At 38.4% G+C, this 19,264-nt stretch overlaps 1 protein-coding gene across 8 annotated transcripts in view; it reads left to right on the top strand.

The window, feature by feature from the left end:
* MAPKAP1 (MAPK associated protein 1) overlaps positions 1-19,264 on the top strand; it is a 246,002-nt gene that overhangs the window by 36,041 nt on the left and 190,697 nt on the right. For all 8 annotated transcript variants that reach the window (XM_019816522.3, XM_019816521.3, XM_019816520.3 and 5 more), the window contains one exon: positions 8,605-8,753. In XM_019816522.3, the coding sequence (XP_019672081.2) occupies positions 8,605-8,753 (149 nt within the window). The remainder of the gene's footprint in view (positions 1-8,604; positions 8,754-19,264) is intronic.

Below are 19,264 nucleotides of genomic sequence, written 5' to 3'. Positions count from 1 at the left end.
TAGTGTAAATCAGTTATTTATGAATATTCCTAAAGTTTTCTTTATGTAACTTCTAGTACTGATTTCTTAAAACAACAGTTTGCAGATATAGTGGCTGTGTAAAAATCAGAAATACATCTAAAAGTGCATGTTATAATGGCTTCTGCATAAATTTCTAGCCATATATGTGGAATTCCTGATTCAGAAGATAGGGATTGGGGTCCGTCTATATTTTTCAGAAGCTCCCTGGGTGATTCTTATGAGTAACCATTACTGGGAATCGCTGGTATATAATATGCCAGCCTCTAAGTTTGCTTCATCTTAACACAAATCCAGCAAATTAGCTATTACTATTTCTGTGTTATATGTGAGAAAACTGGACCCCGGAGGCTAAGTAACTTTTTCACATTACTTACTTACAAATAGTAAATGTCAAAGCCAGAATTCTCCTGGCTAGTCTGACCCCGAAGACTATAATCTTCTTGCTGCCTCCTGTTCTCTCCAGTACTGTTGGCCGAAAGGAGCTGCTCTGGAGCTTTGGGTGTTGAGGATTCCCTGTTCCCTTGTTCCTTTCCTCCTCTGTGTCAGCGATGGCCAACGTTCAGGAAAGTTTTATTAAAAGAAAATGTTGTTATAGGAAATCTGAAGCAAAATATGAAAATGAAAATAAGCTACCAATAGTCTCATATTTGGAGGAATTGCTGTTAACATTTTGATGTATTTATTCTAGATTCTGTTTATATAAGTATATATATTTTAAATATTCTAAACATACATCTTATCTTTCTTGTATTTTTTTGTATATACAAGTAGTACATAAATGCACCGTTTTGTCTTCTTGTCTCCATGGTGTTCCTGCACTTTTACATTTATTAAGGTTATTTCCAGATGTTTTGCATTTTGTGTTGCCCTTGTAATTAGCATCCTCTTCCCCGTAACTTTCTTACTGCTCTTGTGAAGAAATCTGTTGTTTTTATATATCCGTTTGGTATCCAGCCACTCACTGAATCCTTAGAAGTTCTGATATGCATTACCATCTTCCTGAAGGCTATAGTATGTGCTTTCTCATAAGACTGATGGTAATTACATTTCTGGGCTATTGTTTTTTCAGTTCCCTGTTTGTTGGGGACTTCCAACTGTTTCTAGTGGTTAGAACTCTTCAGCTGCAAATGATAAAGAGAAGTGATGTTGAAAAGCAGCTTGCAGTAGAGCAACTCAGGAGGTACAACTATGTCTTATGAGTGGCTTAGAACCAGGAGGAAAGGCTCTCATTACCAACCCCTGTCTCATTTCTACTTCTTTGTGCCCATTTGCTCCTTCCTCCCTCTCTTCTGCCTCCCTATCCCCACAGCTACTTTTTCTACTTCTCTGGTCCACAGTTAATCATTTAACAAGTATTTCTTGAGCTCCTACAATACGCAGGGGCAGCTAGGCACTTGTAGACTTAGAAGATACAGCAGTGAACAAGACAAAGTCCCTGCCTCATGGATCTTGTGGGGGAAATAGACAGGAAGTAAACCTAGTATTGTCAGAATGGGATAAGTGGCATAGCGAAAAATACAGCCTGGCAAGGAAGGTAAGGAATACTAGGTAGGGGATTTTGCAACTTTATATAGGATGATCAGGGAAGGCCTCTTCGGAAGGTGATGCTTGAGCAGAGTTCTGAAGGAATGAGTTGGGAAGGTATTGGAAAATGGGTGTCCTAAGATGAGGGAGAGCGTGTCCAAAGGTTCTGCAACAGAAGTGTGCCTGATGTATTCAAAGAATAGCAAGGAAGGATGCTTACTGACTACAGTAGAGGGGAAAGGGGGAAGAGTGGGCTCAGAGAAGTAGTGAGAGAGCAGATCATGCAGGATCTTGTACAGAACTTAATTTTTACTCTGTGTACAGTGATGCAATCTGAGTAGACTAGAATGGTATAGTGAACCCCTGTACACCCTTCACCCAGCTTCAACATATGGCCAGTCTTGCTTCTTTTATACATTTACCTCCCCTCCTCTCTCAGATTATTTTTATTTATTTTTTGAGAGAGAGAGCGCGCGCAAGCGGGAGTGCAGGAGAGGGGGAGAGAGAATCTTAAGCAGGCTCCACGCTTACTTAGCACAGCATACATGTGGATCCCATGACCCTGTGATCATGATCTGAGCTGAAATCAAGAGTCAGACACTCAACTGACTCAGCCACCTAGGCGTCCCCAGATTATTTTCAAGCAATTTCCAACTATCATAATTTCATACCTAAATACTTGTGTATTTTTTTTTAACATTTTGTTTATTTTTGAGACAGAGAGAGACAGAGCATGAACAAGGGAGGGGCAGAGAGAGAGGGAGACACAGAATCGGAAGCAGGCTCCAGGCTCTGAGCCATCAGCCCAGAGCCCGACGCGGGGCTCGAACTCACAGACCACGAGATCGTGACCTGAGCTGAAGTCGGCTGCTTAACCGACGGAGCCACCCAGGCGCCCCAATACTTGTGTATTTTTTAACACATGAGAAAATGTAGTTTTCTGGTATTGTAATACCACTACTCTCCAAAAAACTAGCAGGAATTCTTTAATATTAAACATTTCCCTCACTGTCTCAAATTTTTCTTTTCTTTTGCCAGTTTGTTCGTGTAGGTCTAGATATGAGGTCCATACATTTGGTTGATATGTTTGATTTCCTTTTTAATCTGTAGATTCTTCTTTCCTTTTTTCCTTGTAATTTATTTAAGAAACTGGGTCATGTGTCCTGTAGAATTTCCTACATTCTAGATTTTGCTAATTGTATCTCTTTGGTCTCATTTAATAGGTTCCTCGGCTCTCTTTTTGCTATAAACAGGTAGTTAGATCTAGAAACTTGCTCAGATTGAAGTTTGATTTCTGTTAAGAGTATTTTGTACATGCTGATCTGTACTTCATATTGCATCATATCAGGTTATATAGAAGGTCTTCTTGTCTATTTTGTGATGTTCAGGTTGATGCTAGAGTTAGGTGTCATTCATCCATTATTAATTATTATTATTAGGTGTCATTCATCCATCCCAACAGCTTTTTCTTCTAATGGTTTTAGTGGTCATTGGTGGGTATTACCTAGATTAATTATTTCATTAGTAGTTGCAAAATAATGATTTCTAATTTTATTGGTCTTCATATAAAGAACATTTTTTCCTAATCTATTATTTTGTTATTCTCAGATATAATCCCTACCAGAAGACAGGATAAATGCTTGATTCTTAAATATTTCCTTCTCCATATCTGGAATTAGCCATTTGTTTAGAGTCTTGATTATTTTTTAGGGATAAATGGCATTGAGAGACCAGAACTTGAACTCTAGAGGTGCTCACTGAATTTTATTTTTTTCCTTGTAGGCATTTCAGGGGATAGAGCTCAGAAAAAAATAAATTTTTTAAGAGGAAGTACATTGTGAGTCAATGTTGATAATTTCTATATAAATTTAGGATTATAGAGTATTTATTTAACTTTTTTGATTTTATGTTTATGTATCTGTTTCTTATGCTGAAAGTTCTGGTTCCAGAATAGAGATATCATCGTCATTACTAACACTATGATTACTAAAAACAGTTGAAGATAGATAGATAATTTTTTTTTTTTTTGCCCTTTTGATATGTTCTATTAGGGAATGTACAAATTGCTGTGTGATAAAGTTACTTAAAATAACTCCTCTCTTTGTAGTTAAAATGCCAACTCAATATTACACTTGGGTTCATTTGCCTTTGCTTTTATTTTTAGAAATTGCACTTCTAATTTTTTTAAAGAAATATATAAAATGTACATGGCTTCAAAGTTGAGTACATAAAACAAGGTAAAATCAGGGAAATTTAGCTTCAATTCTTGTCTCTTCTATTCATAGTCATTTTAAAAAAGGTTTTGGTTTTTATGTTCGCTTAAATCTATGTGTAAGCATATTTATATTCATATACCCCTCTTTTTAGGTTATAAATAGCATTTTGTACACACCATTTTATGCAATACTTTTTTCACTTAGCAACACATCTTGGGAATTACTCTGGTGAATATATAGAGATAGGCTTCATTCCATTTTACAGCTTCATAATAAGCCATGATATGGAGGTGCCATAGTTTAGCCAATTGGTTTCCTTTTGAAGGAAGTTTGAGTGTTTTCAGGTTTTTGGTGTTGAAAATGACACTGCAGTGAGTAGCCTAAGGCATTGTGTTGTGTCGTGTTTATTTTTCCCAGTGTATCTAAGAATCCTGGAAGTGGTATGGTTGGGTCATAGGGTAAATATGTGATCTCCCTTGATATTGCCACATTCCCTTCCGTAGGTGTTTTGCTAGTTTGCATTCCTCTAATAAGGTACAGAATGTTATTTCCTCACAGCTGTAAACTTTTAGATTTTTGCCAATTTGATAGATGTATATCTCAGCATATTATTATTATTAATGTGGTTGAGCATCTTTCCATTTGTTAAGAACCATTTGAATATCCTTTTCTGTGGACATTTCATATTTCTTATCCATTTTTCTGTAGAATTGTTGGTCACTGTCTTCTCTACTTTTAGAATCTTTATATATTAAGAATATTAACCTTTATTTTTTTCTAGTTTGTCATTTCTCTTTTTACTTTGCTATTTTTTTATCATACAAAAATGTTTTTGTGTGGTCATATTGTTTTCTTCTTACTGTGATGTTTATGATTTACATTTTAAAAGACTCCTGTTGGCTGCTGTGTTGGGAAGAGACTGGCAGGAGTGGGCCTGGGGGAGGCAAGGGCAGAAACAAGATCAGTTTGAAGGTAGTGGTAATAATCCAGTGTTGGTAACTTTGGAGATGGTTCTGGATATATTCTGAAATTTCTGTTGATGGATAGGATGTTAGATATGAGAGAAAGAAAAGAGTGGAGATGTTTTTGGCCTAACATGATTGAGTTGCCATTAACTGAGAAGGAGAAGCCTGTGGGAGGGGTAGATTTGGGGCAAGATCAAGAGTTCTGTTATGGACATATAAAGTTTGAAACACCTATTGGATATCCAAGTGGAGGAGGTGCCATATAGGAAGCTGAATATGTGAGTCCGTAATTTCAGGGAATGTTTAGGTCTAGGAATAATCATTTGGGAGTTATCAGCATGTAGATATTTATTTAGGCTTTCTCTTTTTATTTATTTATTGAGGTATGCTTCTATATACTGAAATGTACAGATATTAAGTATACAGTTCAGTGACTTGTGACAAGCATATAAACCTGTGTAACTAGCATCCCAATCAAGTATAGAGCATTTGTGTACCCCAGAAAGTTCTCTCGTGCCTCTTTCTAGTTGGGGTACTCCCCATAGGCAGCTATTGTTCTGATTTGTATTACCACAATTTAGCTTCTCTTCTTGTTGATTATATTTAAAACAGAAGGCTGGCTGAGATCACCAAGGGTATGAATGTAGGTACAGAAAAGATCCAAATAGTATGACTTGGGGAATGCCAAAGATTTGAGGGGAATATGAGGAATTGGCAAGGAAACTAGGAAAGAGTAACCTGGAAGATAGGATGAGAACCAGATCAAATGGAGCCCTGGAAACTAAGTGAAAAAACTGGTTCAAAAAGGAGTGAGTGATGAACTGTTTCAAATGCTGTCACGAAGTCTTGAAAGATGAGGATTCAAAATGGACCAGTAGATTTAGCAATAAGGGGTCATTGGTGACCTCGCAAACTGCTTTTGAGGAGTGTGAGGAGCCCAAGTGCTTGATTGCAGTGGGTTTGAGGGAAAGTGAGGGGAGGAACCAGATAGCAAGAACACAGCATTTTGAGGAGCAGAAAAGTGGTATAGTAACTGGGAGTACAGGATCAAAGAAGGATTTTTTTTTTTTTTTTTTTTAATGAGCAGTATTTCAGTATCTTTGTGTGCTGATGCAATCGACCCAGTCAGTAGGAGGAAAAACCAAAAATCAGAGAAAATTGCTTGAGTGATGCCCTTGAGTCAGCAAGAAGTTAGCCCCTGTGGCGCCTGGGTGGCGCAGTCGGTTAAGCGTCCGACTTCAGCCAGGTCACGATCTCGCGGTCCGTGAGTTCGAGCCCCGCGTCAGGCTCTGGGCTGATGGCTCAGAGCCTGGAGCCTGTTTCCGATTCTGTGTCTCCCTCTCTCTCTGCCCCTCCCCCGTTCATGCTCTGTCTCTCTCTGTCCCAAAAATAAATAAACGTTGAAAAAAAAAAATTAAAAAAAAAAAAAAGAAGTTAGCCCCTGAGTGCGCAAAGGAGGAGCTGGCCTGAGGTATGGGCCTAGACAGTTCACCCGCTGTAATAGGAGGAGAAGGTAGGCAGAAGTTCTCTTTTGGTTGTTTCTCTGTCTCCATGACGAAGGATGGATGGACGGATGGACAGAAGGATGGATGGGAGGGAGATGGAAAATGTCAGAAGTTGAGGAGAGAATTCTAAGTGTGAATTAGAATTAGTCTGAGAATGGAAGAGTTAATCTATCATCACTTCACACCCTTACTGATAATAGTTCTGTAACTTTGATAAGTTACTTACGTTTCCTAAACTCAGTTTGTTGATGGGGCTAGTTGTAACCTAGCCCTTAAGACTGTTGAGAGGACAAATTGAGAAAACACTGAGCATTGTTCCTGGCCCATAGTAGGTATTTAATAAAGGGTTATTCCTTTCCAAAGTGTAGCAATAAAATTATTAATAGATTACGTGCAGAATAATACTTGTAATATTTAAAATATCACTTTAATAGTCTAAAACTTTTTCAAATGCGCAGTTAATATCTGTTGATTATTTGAACGTATATATTCAGATTGTGAAATTAAATATGTGCCACATTTTAAAAAAGAATTAGATCCTTTTCTTCTGGTTTGCCACTTAAATTTATAGGCCCTTATTTGATAAATTTGTTCCACTGGTTTGTTGAAAAGATGGTCTTAGTAACATGTTTTAGAAGTTCTAAGTCACTATTTCAGAGTTCTGTTTGATCTAAGTTCAGTTTGGCTGTGTTCAAGAATGGAATGGGGTTGAACCTATTCATTGCAGTTTTTTTGTTTTTTGTTTTTGGAGGGGGGAGAGAGAGAATCTTAAGCAAGCATGGAACCTGACATGGGACTAGATCTCATGACTGTGAGGTCATGACCTGAGCCAAAATCAAGAGTCAGACGCTTAGAGTGCCTGGATGACTCAGTCCGTTAAGCATCTAACTTTGGTTCAGGTCATGATCTTGTGGTTCATGAGTTCGAGACCCACATCAAGCTGTCTCCTGTCAGCACAGAGCCCGCTTCAGATCCTGTCTCCCTCTCTTTCTTACTCTCTCTCAAAAATAAATAAACATTTTTTTTAAATAAGAAAAAATATGAGTCAGACACTTAACCAATTGAGCCTCCCAGAGTGGCCCTCATTGCAGATTTTAAGATCTAAGATTGATTTATTTTTAAATTTAGGTATGGAAATTTTCTAATACTCACAGAAATGGAGAGTATAATAGATCTCCATGTACTTATGTATCTACTACCACCTTAAATGATATTCAGGATAATATGGACACTTAAATGATCTCTGAGAATATATGGAATTAACTTGTCTTGATTCACTAATGAGTAAGAGCTAAAGATTCTGATTTAATAATAATTTAATCTGAATTCCTTCAATCATTATTTTATTCACTGATTCATGCAATAAAATTTATTGAGGGTCAACTTTGTTCATTAGTCTAATGGCTAAGAGCCTTGCCTGAGTGCAAGTCTTAGTTCTGCTATTTCTTAGCTGTGTTGGCCTAAGGCTAATCAAAGTATTCTAGGCTTCAGTTTCCACACTGACAAAATTAAGATAATGCCAGTATCCACTTCATAGGCTTGTTAGGAGGAGTAATTGAGGTACATTGGCTTGCTCAATAAATGTTAGCTGCTATTATTATAAAAATTCTTTTTCCTGGGGCACCTGGGTGGCTCAGTTGGTTGGGCGTCGACTTCAGCTCAGGTCATGATCTCACAGTTGGTGGGTTCGAGCCCTGCATCGGGCTCTGTGCTGACAGCTCGGAGCCTGGAGCCTGCTTCAAATTCTGTGTCTTCTCCTCTCTCTGCCCCTCCCATGCTCATGTTCTGTCTTGCTCTGTCTCTCAATAATAAATAAACGTTTAAAAAAAATTTTTTTTTAATTCTTTTTCCTTTTCCTCCTCCTCATCTTTGTCTTCTAGATTTTGTGCTAGGTGTCACTGGAGAATATGAGAGGATTAAGATGTAGACCTTCACCCTAAAGAACTGGAATTCCAAAATCCCACAGTATTAGAACCAGGAGAGATTTTCAAGCTTATCCAGTTCAGTGGGCCCAGAAAGCATTAGTGAACTGTCTATCACATATCTCTTAGTGGCAAAGCCAGGCCAAAGCTCAGGTCCTTTAGCTGTGAATGCTCTTCTTACAGAATGGCTGCTCTGTCGGTTTGACTCTGCCCCACTCCTTAAACCCTAGTCCTTCTAAATTGACAGTCCTGACCTGATCGTATTTCAAGGCTCTGCCTTTTCAGGGTGCAAGCATCGAAGTATATGTGAGGCTTTTTGCACACATCAGACCTGAATATGCCCCGGACACTCCCTCCTTAAGATTCCAAGGAAGACTTGCTAGGGAAGGTAGACAGGCTGTCTCTCTGTGTGTAATCACAAAGATGTTTTTATCTTCCTCTTGTATCACAGCCCAGGAGTTAAAGTCACTATTTGAAAAAAAGTCCCTCAAAGAGAAACCTCCAAGTTCTGGAAAGCAGTCAATATTATCTGTACGACTGGAGCAGTGCCCTCTACAGCTGAATAACCCCTTTAATGAGTATTCCAAATTTGATGGCAAGGTAAGTAAAAGTAAAACTTTGTCCCCTTAAATAAAACCTCAATCGAGTGGAATTGTTTTGTTGGTATTATTATTAAATTTCGGTTTTCAAAAATGTCCCTCACATTTTCTAAGACTGAAGATGTGAAAAAGTCTGCATTTGGGCTTGATATTGTTTCCACAGCAATATGTTTGTTGAGGGATTAAAACAGAAGTAGTCTTGAGATATTTGTATGCGTGTTTTTTCCCCTGTTTTATCTTCCAAGAGTATACTTGAGGATTTGGGTTAGTTGGGTTGTGATTCGTCAAGGCCTGATTGTGCTGGGAACGCTTTGAAAGTGGTTCTGGGAGGCAGTTTGCATTGTTTTGGTCTGACTCTTCATTATAACTGCAGAAATTGTTGAGCTTCGAGCTTCATTTCAGAATTCTAGGCCATTGTTTGCATGTCTGTATTTCATTGTAGGGAATCTTGTTTGACACTCACTATGCAGGGTGAGTTTTTTCTGTTTATTCTAACAATTTGTAGTTGTAAAATTAAAGCATGTCTATTTTCCTTTTAGAAAAATGGCCACTGTTGTAGGCGGAGCATAGTTCCATGTGCAGCACCCCCCCGCCCCCCACATTCCCTGCCATTCTGTGTTTCTGCGCTAAGCTGAGCTGGGCTTCTTTCAGGCGACAGTAGCAGTTGATTTTTATATTTATTGCCATTATATTTGCTGTCTGGTAGTGGTGGGGGGTGCTGAGTATCGCTTGTTGGGAGTTGTGTACAATTTGTCTTATTTTAACACCATTGCAATTAATAAACATACAGCTCTTTGCTTATGTTTGCATTTTTCATATTCAATTTCTGGTTAGGTGCTGGTGTGGTCAGTTGTCATCTTTGAGCAAGATGTTTTCTCTTCAAAACACTTTCTCAGCCGGTTCAGCATGTTTCCATAGTTTTAAGTAAGCATATATGGCCATGGGCAAGTGAGGTTATTGATGTTGGTGGGAAAGGAGAGCAAGAACTAGAAATAAAATGCGTAAGTTACATAAAGATACTCACATGCTCAGGAGTTGCCTCCAAAAACCTCTGCAAGTACCTTGAGTAAATTAGAGATTGTATTGATGTAAAGCTTCTCTTTAGCCTGCCCCTGCCACCGCTCCTGTTGCTTCCTGTGGAATGTAGCAAAGAGGAGGATGGATCCCTCTAGGGGACAGGAATGTCAGCCTCTGGAAAACAGAGAATTGGACTGTAGGGGATTTTTTTTTTAAAACAACCATTGATTCATTTAGATATGTGAGAAGTTATTGTTGGATTTAGGTTATAGGGCTGGAATTTATTTGCTTCCATTGCCTGATCCCATCTCATTGTTTGAGGGCATAATTGCCGGAATAATTACTATGTAATAGTGCTTTGATGCCAACAAAATAGCATAGATCTCTTAAAATATTATGTCCTAGAACTCTCATTATACATTAGATTTTATTATAAATTACTTAGCTTTGGATTTGACAGAAAGTTGTGAAGTGTTCTTGGTGTATATCTAACTTTTAAAGTGCCAGGAGAAATTTTTTAAAAATTGTGAAGAAGCCATTTCCTCAGTCACAAAGGAATTACTTTTGCTAGATGTGTTTACATTTAAGACTCTGGGTGCTTTTGTTATATCAGATCTATTTGTAATCAGCAAAGGATGTGTACATGGGGCAGTCACCATTACACTTTGATTAAGAAAGATTTATATATCGATAAGTCTATCTTACGATGCTATGCTATTTTATTGTTATCCTACATATTACAATTGCTAAAATACAATTAAACCCTTGTTCTCATCTATTATTTAATATTGATGCATTTGGCAGATACGTAATGAAAGTGGCTAATATTTGAAGGATATTGTACTGTACATATTAAATTAGTCTTTCTTTATCTTTGTGAAATGCATCAATATGATATTCAATGACATCTCAATGATTAATAGAGAATTATACTTGAGTCAAGCCTCTTTGTAACCTAGAAATTAAAATGACTATTCAAATAACACCTCAAAATGATCAAATTAGCATTTTGTGATTGCATAATAATGGGATTGTAGTAGTTATAACAGCACCATGGCTGCCTCTAGAGTTAAGATCATGTCAACCCCTTGATAATAAAGCCTTTTCTGTGAGAGTCGACTAATAATTTCCAGATTGATTCTTCCCATAAATCATTTGACGTTCAGCACTAAATTTTTGTTACTGTTGTAACTTAAAATTATTTTATTTTTATTCAGCTCATATTTAACAAGTGAAATGAGTGTCCTGTTTTAATGATTCACCATCTTGTCATTGAACTCCATGCTTTTTGCCTCAAATATAAGGATTTTTCATGTACTTTGGTAGTCCCTTATTTTTTTCCCCCACAAAGGTTTGTTAAAGCCACTAAAATATGTACAGTTTTTTCACGTACAAATATTCACAATGCTTTTCTTGGGAATAACGCTTGCCTTATTTACATAATTAACTGAGTTGCTTAGGTCTCTTGGGCAAATGGTACATAATTGGGGAGAGAAGGGGACAGGGAAGAGTTTGGGGTCTAATTAAATATGCTAAAAAACTACTTAATTATGTATTTCCTCAAGAGACTAACTGCTGTGAAATCCTCCTTAAGATTAAACTAGCGTCAGATTTGAAAAAGATTTTGTTTTTGGTATGACTTTACAATTACATTGCGGTTAAGCCGGCATGTCTAGTGTCTTTAACGGTTTGTGCCAACTGGATTGTTGTTGGTTTTAGTGATTCTGAGGGTAAGCATCTCTTAGCTTTTGTGCTAAATTGATGTGAATACTTTCAAATAATTTTTGGTTCTTGTAGCAGTTTAATAATTCCATTTCTAAAAATTGTGGTTGATTAATAATTTCTTGGAGACATACAGTTGAGAGGGAAAGGCTGTGCTTAGGCATGTGCTTTGTTGTAATTTTGACAATTTTTTGGATCAGGTTAATTATGTTTATATTATCTCTTTGGTAAATTGCTATCTGTGGCCTGTTTTAGATTCACTGATTATTGATCAGTTTGATCACTATGATCAATTATTGATCAATTATTGATCAATTACGATCTGTTTACTGATCATTTGTAAAAAGCCCAAGATAGATTGTAAGTGGTTTGAGGGAATGCTTAGTCAGACCAGGCAAAACCAGGCTCAGCCATCTGCCTGAATTTTTTGGGCTTGTTAAAAACAAGACTTCAGGTAGCCTAATTAACAACACAAAATCTCTGTTCTGGAGATTGAGACAGTCAGAAAACTTCTTGTCCTAGTGCTGATTTCACTGTATGTGGGATATGTTGGGTGTGGCAAGGAGTTGTTTTGAGGTGATGAAGGAGTGAGCTCTACTGATAACACAGTAAGCACTCAGCACTGATTTAAGTATCCCTAAATATGTGGATTTCTGCCCTGTGTTTCTGTCTGTTTCAAATGAGGCCGTGTTTTTGCAGGTATCTAACCCTTTCCGTTCCATGCCATATCGCTTACTTGAGAAACTTTTGCTAGTATGTCATCACTATTTTGATTAAACTGAGTTTGCAAATATTATCCTCATTAGACCATTAGAATTTAAGGTACTCATTTCCTGTTATTATAGTTACTATTAAGAAATGGTGCCGATTATTAGTTGTGACCTCTTGCTCAGGTTTTCCATCTCTCCAAACCTCAGTTTCTTTACTGATAAAAGAAATGAGAGTTCCTTCCTCACAAGGCTGATGTGACCATCACATAAGATAATACTAGGATAGAGTACCGAGCACAAGAGAAGCAGTATAATTTACTTAGTAAGTAGACCTATTTTGTAGTAAGACCTAAGTTGAATCCTGACTCTACCACTTAGGATGCGACCTCAGGCTAGTTTCTTAACCTCATGAAGCTCCAGTCCTCCTCTGTGGGTTGAGATGATGATAATGTGTCTTCCTTATGAGGATCAATTGAGATAAGGTCTGTTTACCAAGACATGTAGCACATAACAGAAGGACTCAACAAATACCCCACTTTTGCTCCTTTCTCTGTGTAAAGGATGAGGGCCAGTGATGCTGTCTTTTCTGTGTACTTCATTAGATTATTGACAGGATTGAGAGGAAATGTGTTCTTAAAACCAGGAGTTTAGAAATAGCATCGTTAAACAAGATGTGCAGCAGACTGGGTGAAGGTGGGCTGTGTGAAGTCCAGGGAGTCCAGTGAAGTTTTGAGGTTTTGGCCTTTAACTTTAAATAGAAAGATTAAGACAAGTCATTACTTCCTTTTTTTCTGGGGGAGAGTAGCGACTTGTTTTTTTAAAGCATGATAGGAGGTAGTTCTAGATTAGTAATTGCTTGGCAGTTTACTAAAATGTTAAATGTTTATTTGCCTTAGCTAAATTCTACTTTAACTATAAGGAGAACGTTTGCCTTAACAAGTGCTTGAAAAAGCAGAACCAGTTCTTGTTCATTTAGACAACTGTGACTTTGATTGTGTTAACTTATTAGAAAGTAACCATTTCTCTGTTAGAAACTGTTTTAACTGAAGCTGCAGAGAGCATGGGGGAAGGGATAATTCATGAGTGCTAATTGCTTGGCTGTTAATTTTCATAAGTGTTGATAGAAGCAGTTCCTTAAATTAAACTTTGTTTAAAATGTATCAGGGGAAATATTCCACAATGTCGAGCCTGAAGTGAAAATTAATATGAATGCTGTGGCAATTAACACATACTGGTTAATAGCTTTTAGCAGCATTTTGGGATGATAGTCCTTAAATACATTTTTGCATGCTGCTCTTGTTTCAGCATTGTTCCAGTCTATGTCTGGATAATTATGAACAAATGTTTCCTACAATCATTGGCATTAAATAGCTCTCTTCAAAGAAAGTCACTTAAAACTTTGCAGAAAAGCATGAAGTCGCTGAGAAATGTGGCAAACTCAGAAAAGGTCAGCGAATTGAAATCATGTTTAAAAAAAATTGCCTTTAGAGGAACATCTGAACTTGGAATATTTGCTATCATAATGGAAATGGTCCCCTCTAATATGTGGAGTTACTTTATTAGTTCAGGGTCTCTTTCCAAAAAATTATAATCTGGACTTTATTGCCAGTTATGTTTCTAGACAGCAGCTTTTGTTTATTGCTGCCTGAGCTGAGGTGTGGCCTTGAGCCTAAGAGCCTTCTGGCTTTGAGTTTCTTTCTTTCTTTTCCACCCCTCAAGTTGACCAGCCCCCACCCTTTCAGTGAAAGTGCTCCTGGGGTTCACTTGTTTGCACCTATTGAGAGACAAATTTAAGATGGCAGGGTGTTTTGAGTTAGGGGCTACTTAGCTCTTCCATTGATTGGCTTCATCTTACATACCTTTTTAATAAAGGAGACTAAGTCCCAACATCATTTTCGTGGTTATTCTTTTGGCCTCTTATCTCTGTGACTGCATTCTGTTAGTCTTCTTTTTCATAGACCAGTTTTTATTAGTCTGTTCTATTTCTAAAGGAAGATAGTAGCTGTTCACTACCTCTTTATACTACCTCTTTTCTACTAATAGAAGGACCAAATTCATTAATTTAAAAACATCTCTTAGTAAGATTATTTCCCCCTTACCATTGTATTAATGCACTTCTCTTCCTTTTGCTTGACATTATACAGGAAATCCCAAGGAGAGATGTTGGGATATCTGTCTGGGTGGCATTCAAAACGAATTAAATAGGAATCTTACAATGAAAGACTGTGTTTTCAGCATTCCACTGTGAAGTTAAATTTTGGAGACTGAGTTCTTAAAACTAGTTGATTCCATTCTGAGCTTTCTGTCTCGGCCCTGTTTCTTCCAGTCTGTAGTGGCTTCCTCTGGTTGTGGAACAATCTTCCAGAAATTCCTGTTAGAGGTAGGATTGACCATTGGCTTTAGAGGGTTTTCAAAGGAAAGTAGAATTTTGCGGGCCTGGATTAGAAATCCGACTTTGCCATTTACTTGCTGTGTGATATTAGGCAAGTCATCTCTGCCTCTTTGAGCCTGTTTTCATATGTATAAATGAAGTTAATGATGTCTTTAAATGTTGTCACAAGGATTTAATGAAAATGGGAAATGCATAAATAGCAAAGTGCCTGGTACACGGACAGTGCTGAGAGACTTACTAGTTTCCTTTATTTTCCCACATTGCCATTCATTTGCCCCGTGTTTAGTGAGGTCCTACTGTGTACCAGACACTGTGAAGTAAAATCTGGATACATGGTGAGCAAAAATGCACCTGGTTTCTGACCTTGGAACTTACTCTCTTGGCAGGAAGATAGATGTTATGTAAATAATCACCCGACTGAATGCAAAACTGCCGTCATCGTATACCCACAGCTAATAATTACTAAGTTCCAAGAAAGGTAGTTGGGGCCTTCAGAGCATTATCATAAGGGCATCTGACCTAGTCTAAGGGCTCAGGGATGGCATCCCTGTGAAGGTGACTTTTGATCTGAGAGTTGAAGGATGAGTAAGAGCTAACTTGGTGAAGAGCTAACAAGGACAAATAGAGGATCTGAGGCAAGGGGGTAGCTTCGCAGTTTTGAGGAACTGAAAGAAGGCTGTGTGACTGGGGACTCAGGGTGAGGCAGAGTATGGTACAAGGTAAAGCTGCAGGGGCCAGACCATGTATGGCTGGTGGACATGTCCTCTTTAACCTAAGAATATTGGAAAGCCTTTGACAAATTTAAATGAGGAGATAAGGTAATCAGATTTATGTTTTGAAAAGATCACTGGGCTGTGCTGAAGGGAGTACAACCTGAGAAGGGGTTTTGAGGCCAGAGAGACAATCAAGAAACTTTTCGCAGTGGTCCAGTTAGGAGAGATGGTAACTTGGGTTTACTTATTGGTGATGTAGAAGGAGTGTTTGAATTCCAGAGATGTTAGTAAGTAAAAGTGCTAAGACTTGATGATGGATTACATGTCAGGGAATAGGGGAGAAAAGGGTTTCAAGGGCGATACCTTGATCCAATGGAACTGAATGGAAGATGATTCCATCCCTGAATTAGGATGCACCGAAAGAGGGCTGAGGATGAAGCAGGTGTTACCTTTGTGAGCTGGTTTGGGCCTGGTGACTGCAGATCACAGCTTATTACCACATCCTTGAAGTTACTACACGTTCTTTTTGTGGGGGAGGGGTGTGCAGCATACCCTGCTTGTTTGGTTTGTATTTGGGTCATCTGAGGCAGGGGTCTCTGAGATGAGAGTGGGCTGGGAGCCAGAAGCCTTCTCTTTGTTCCCACTTCACAGCCAGCTTTGGAACTCTGGCTGAAGAATTGCCCTGGAGATTGGTCACCTCTTCTCTGAGATGGGCTGTGTACTCTCAGATGCCCAACCCAGCTCACCAGGCTGTTAAGAGGAGAAAATAAATGAGAGAGTAATTTTAGATGAGGCAGATGTCAGGTGTCATTTAAGAAAGTATATTGATTGTAATTCTTGGAGGTTAGAGGGCTGAAAGTAAAACACAGACATATTTATGTTGTAACAAGATTACTGGTGTAGCACTATCTTCTTCCTAGCTAAAGAAATACCAGATTAGCAGACGAAATCTGGTTGGACTGTATATCAAGCACTGAGGGTCCCCAGGAAGAAAGCCTAGGAGATAATCCTTGTTGGTTGTGGTGAGGCTAGGTATGGTGGGGTTTTACACTGAGCCTCCGCATCTAGGGCACCCTACTCTGTAATTTGCAGTAGAGCGATTTCCTTGTCCCTCAAAGTACTAGGCCCTGATGTTACTGTCTTGAAGAGAACTAGGTAAGAGAAATCAAATGACAGCTTAGGGTCACTCAGCTGGGCATAGAATCTAAGTGTTCTTATTCTCAGAGATTTTTATTTTCATTCTTGCTGGCATTCATATCACAAAATGGAAACTTGATTCCCGGGACTAGAAAACAACATGGTAGAAAGAACACAGGTGTGGAATCAGAAAATGTCAGTTTTTCAGTTCGTGAGTTCGAGCTTCACATAGGGTTCTGTGCTGGCAGCTCAGAGCCTGGAACCTGCTTCAGATTCTGTGACTCCCTCTCTCTGCTCCTCCCCATCTCGTGCTCTGTCGCTCTCTCTCAAAAATAAATAAACGTTAAAAAAGAAATAAAAAAAGAAAAAGAAAATGTGAGCTTTAGCTTTGGTAGTGCCATGGGGTCTGGGACAAGTCACCTCCCATCTCTGAGCCTCAGTTTCTACCTATTTATTTATTTATTTAAATTTTTTAATGTTTATTTATTTTGAGAGAGAGGGCAGAGAGAGAGGGAGAGAGGGTATTCCAAGCAGGTTCTGCGCTGTCAGCGCGGGGCCCGACGTGAGGCTCGGTGTCACAAACTGAGATCCCGACCTGAGCTGAAATCAAGAGTCAGACACTCAACTGAGCCACCCAGGTGCCCCAAGCTTCTGCTTATTTAGAATGAGGAACTTAACTTGGATGATCTTTTGGATTCCTCTTGGTTTTAAGGTTCCATTGTTTTGCGACTGGGGAGGTGATTGACATCGGTGACATGTAGGTTACAGATGGGAAAACATGAACTCTTGAAATTTTGATCTTCCACATGTATGTTGGTACTTTCCTCTTTTAATTGATCATAACAAAGCTGTGATGCCAGGAGTGTTATCTCCGTTTTACCAGTGAGGACCCTGAAGCTCAGAAAGAGAAAGTGATTTGCTCAAGAATGCCCCACTAGTATGCAGCAGAGCTGATGTTCAACTCCCTTTTCCTTGTTCTAGTACCACAGTTGTCTTCCCTACACTCTTTTATAGCGATGGTTATGGAGGACACAAAAAACACTGCTAATAATTGAAAAAATTTTTAATTTGAAAACAAAAGAATTTTTCCTTTATGCGTGCACTTGATATCGTACAGACTGGTTCAGACCTTATTGTCATTGTGCCTGTTGGGTAAGTTACTGCATCTTGTAAGCCTCAATTTTCTTACATGTAAAAAAAGAAATGCAATACTAGGGCTGGGGAAGGGGGCAATGCTTTATACATAGAAGGTAGTATATGTCCCACAAGTGCTTTTTATTTCCCCTGATCTTCCTGCTGTGCAGAGTGGATTCATTTGTCTATCCAGCCAAGAAATTATTTACTAAGCATCTATACTGTACTGGTTCATTTCAAATGTTTATTACATACTGGCTCTGTGCTAGGCACTGATAAATAAGACAAGACTAACTGCCCTGGAGGAATTTGAAGGTAAGAGTGGCCATATGGCCAACCAGTGGAGGAACCATACTTCACAGTCAGTGTTATGCCTGTGCTGGGGACCGTGACAGTGGTCCATGACATCAAGTGCATCTGATTAAGCAGATGAAGAGACCCATGAAGAAGTAACTGTAGAGTAAATGTGATTGGTAGTGGAGTAGAGACCGTGGGAGTGTGGAGGCGGCAATGATGTTCATCCAGTTTGTCATCATAGGTGGGTTTGTCTGAATTGTGATTGTATTAATTCCTAGAGAGCAGAGACTTAACTTTGGTCACTCTTATTATGGAGCTCAGCGTGGCACTCTTCACACATAAATGTGGAAGTTTTTTTAGATGGCAGTGACGAATTTCAAATGTCATTACTCTTTGAAGCTTGCAACTACATGGCAGTATCATAAGAGCTGTGTTTTATTAATATCTCCACTCCTTTCTGTTAAATTGAAGTTTTAACACCTAGACAAAGATACATGTAAGAAAGTAAGTTTAGGAAATTTGCAAAAGATGCTACTATGCAACCAAAGATTAAATTGATTTGTTATATGTGCATTTAGCTACAATTCATTTTAATTGTCTGTATGAAGTTAAAAAGTATTAGTGTCAGATAAAGATTCATCACCAGAGCGTGATTTAGGGCTGGTGCTGGAGAACGCAGGCATGTGTTCCGGCAGATGTTTGTATAAGGCGCTGTCTTTCCTGACAGCAGTTAAAAAGTATGGTTATAGTAATCAAATTGTGGTGCAGCGACTCAGAGGCTAGGGCCAGATTGAATTAAAATAGATATAAGATTTATGAATAGCAATAGCTGTGATAAAATTTCACTGCCTTCTTCAACAGGAAGGCCTTTTTCCACAGTGGAAAGAAGAAAATATAATAACCACTTGTCTAAAACTGGGGTTTTGCTGACTTTCATTTTCCCTTCCTAATTATGACATCAAAACAATAACTTGCTGGGGTTTTTTTCAGCTCTGGTAACCTCTATCTTATTAAGTGCATAGCATTCAAATAAGGAATTTTTATGATATTGTTTTAGTTCAGAAACAAAATTCATGTAAATCTAGCCTAAAGGATTTAAACTCCTTTTTACGTAAAGTTTTTGTCGTTATCACCATAACTATGTTTTATTGAGTTCCTATTTTATATCGCGTCCTGTAATGGACCCTTGTCAGCCCTCACAACACTCCCGTAAAGGGACATTATTATTACTGTTGTACGGGTAAGGAAACCAACGCTTTACAGAAAGAATAAGTGCTGATTAGGATTTGAATCCAAATGTGTGAGATTCCACAGCCTCTTTCTTTACTGCCTTGTATTAGTTTTTAATTTGTTTTACCTGCAAAAATTTATGATGCTGAGATCTCTTGTC

Source organism: Felis catus, chromosome D4 (genome assembly GCF_018350175.1).
Source record: "Felis catus isolate Fca126 chromosome D4, F.catus_Fca126_mat1.0, whole genome shotgun sequence".
Classification (NCBI taxonomy): domain Eukaryota; kingdom Metazoa; phylum Chordata; class Mammalia; order Carnivora; family Felidae; genus Felis; species Felis catus.
Note: the sequence above shows the minus strand (reverse complement) of the source record. Positions and strands in the feature narration are given on the sequence as shown.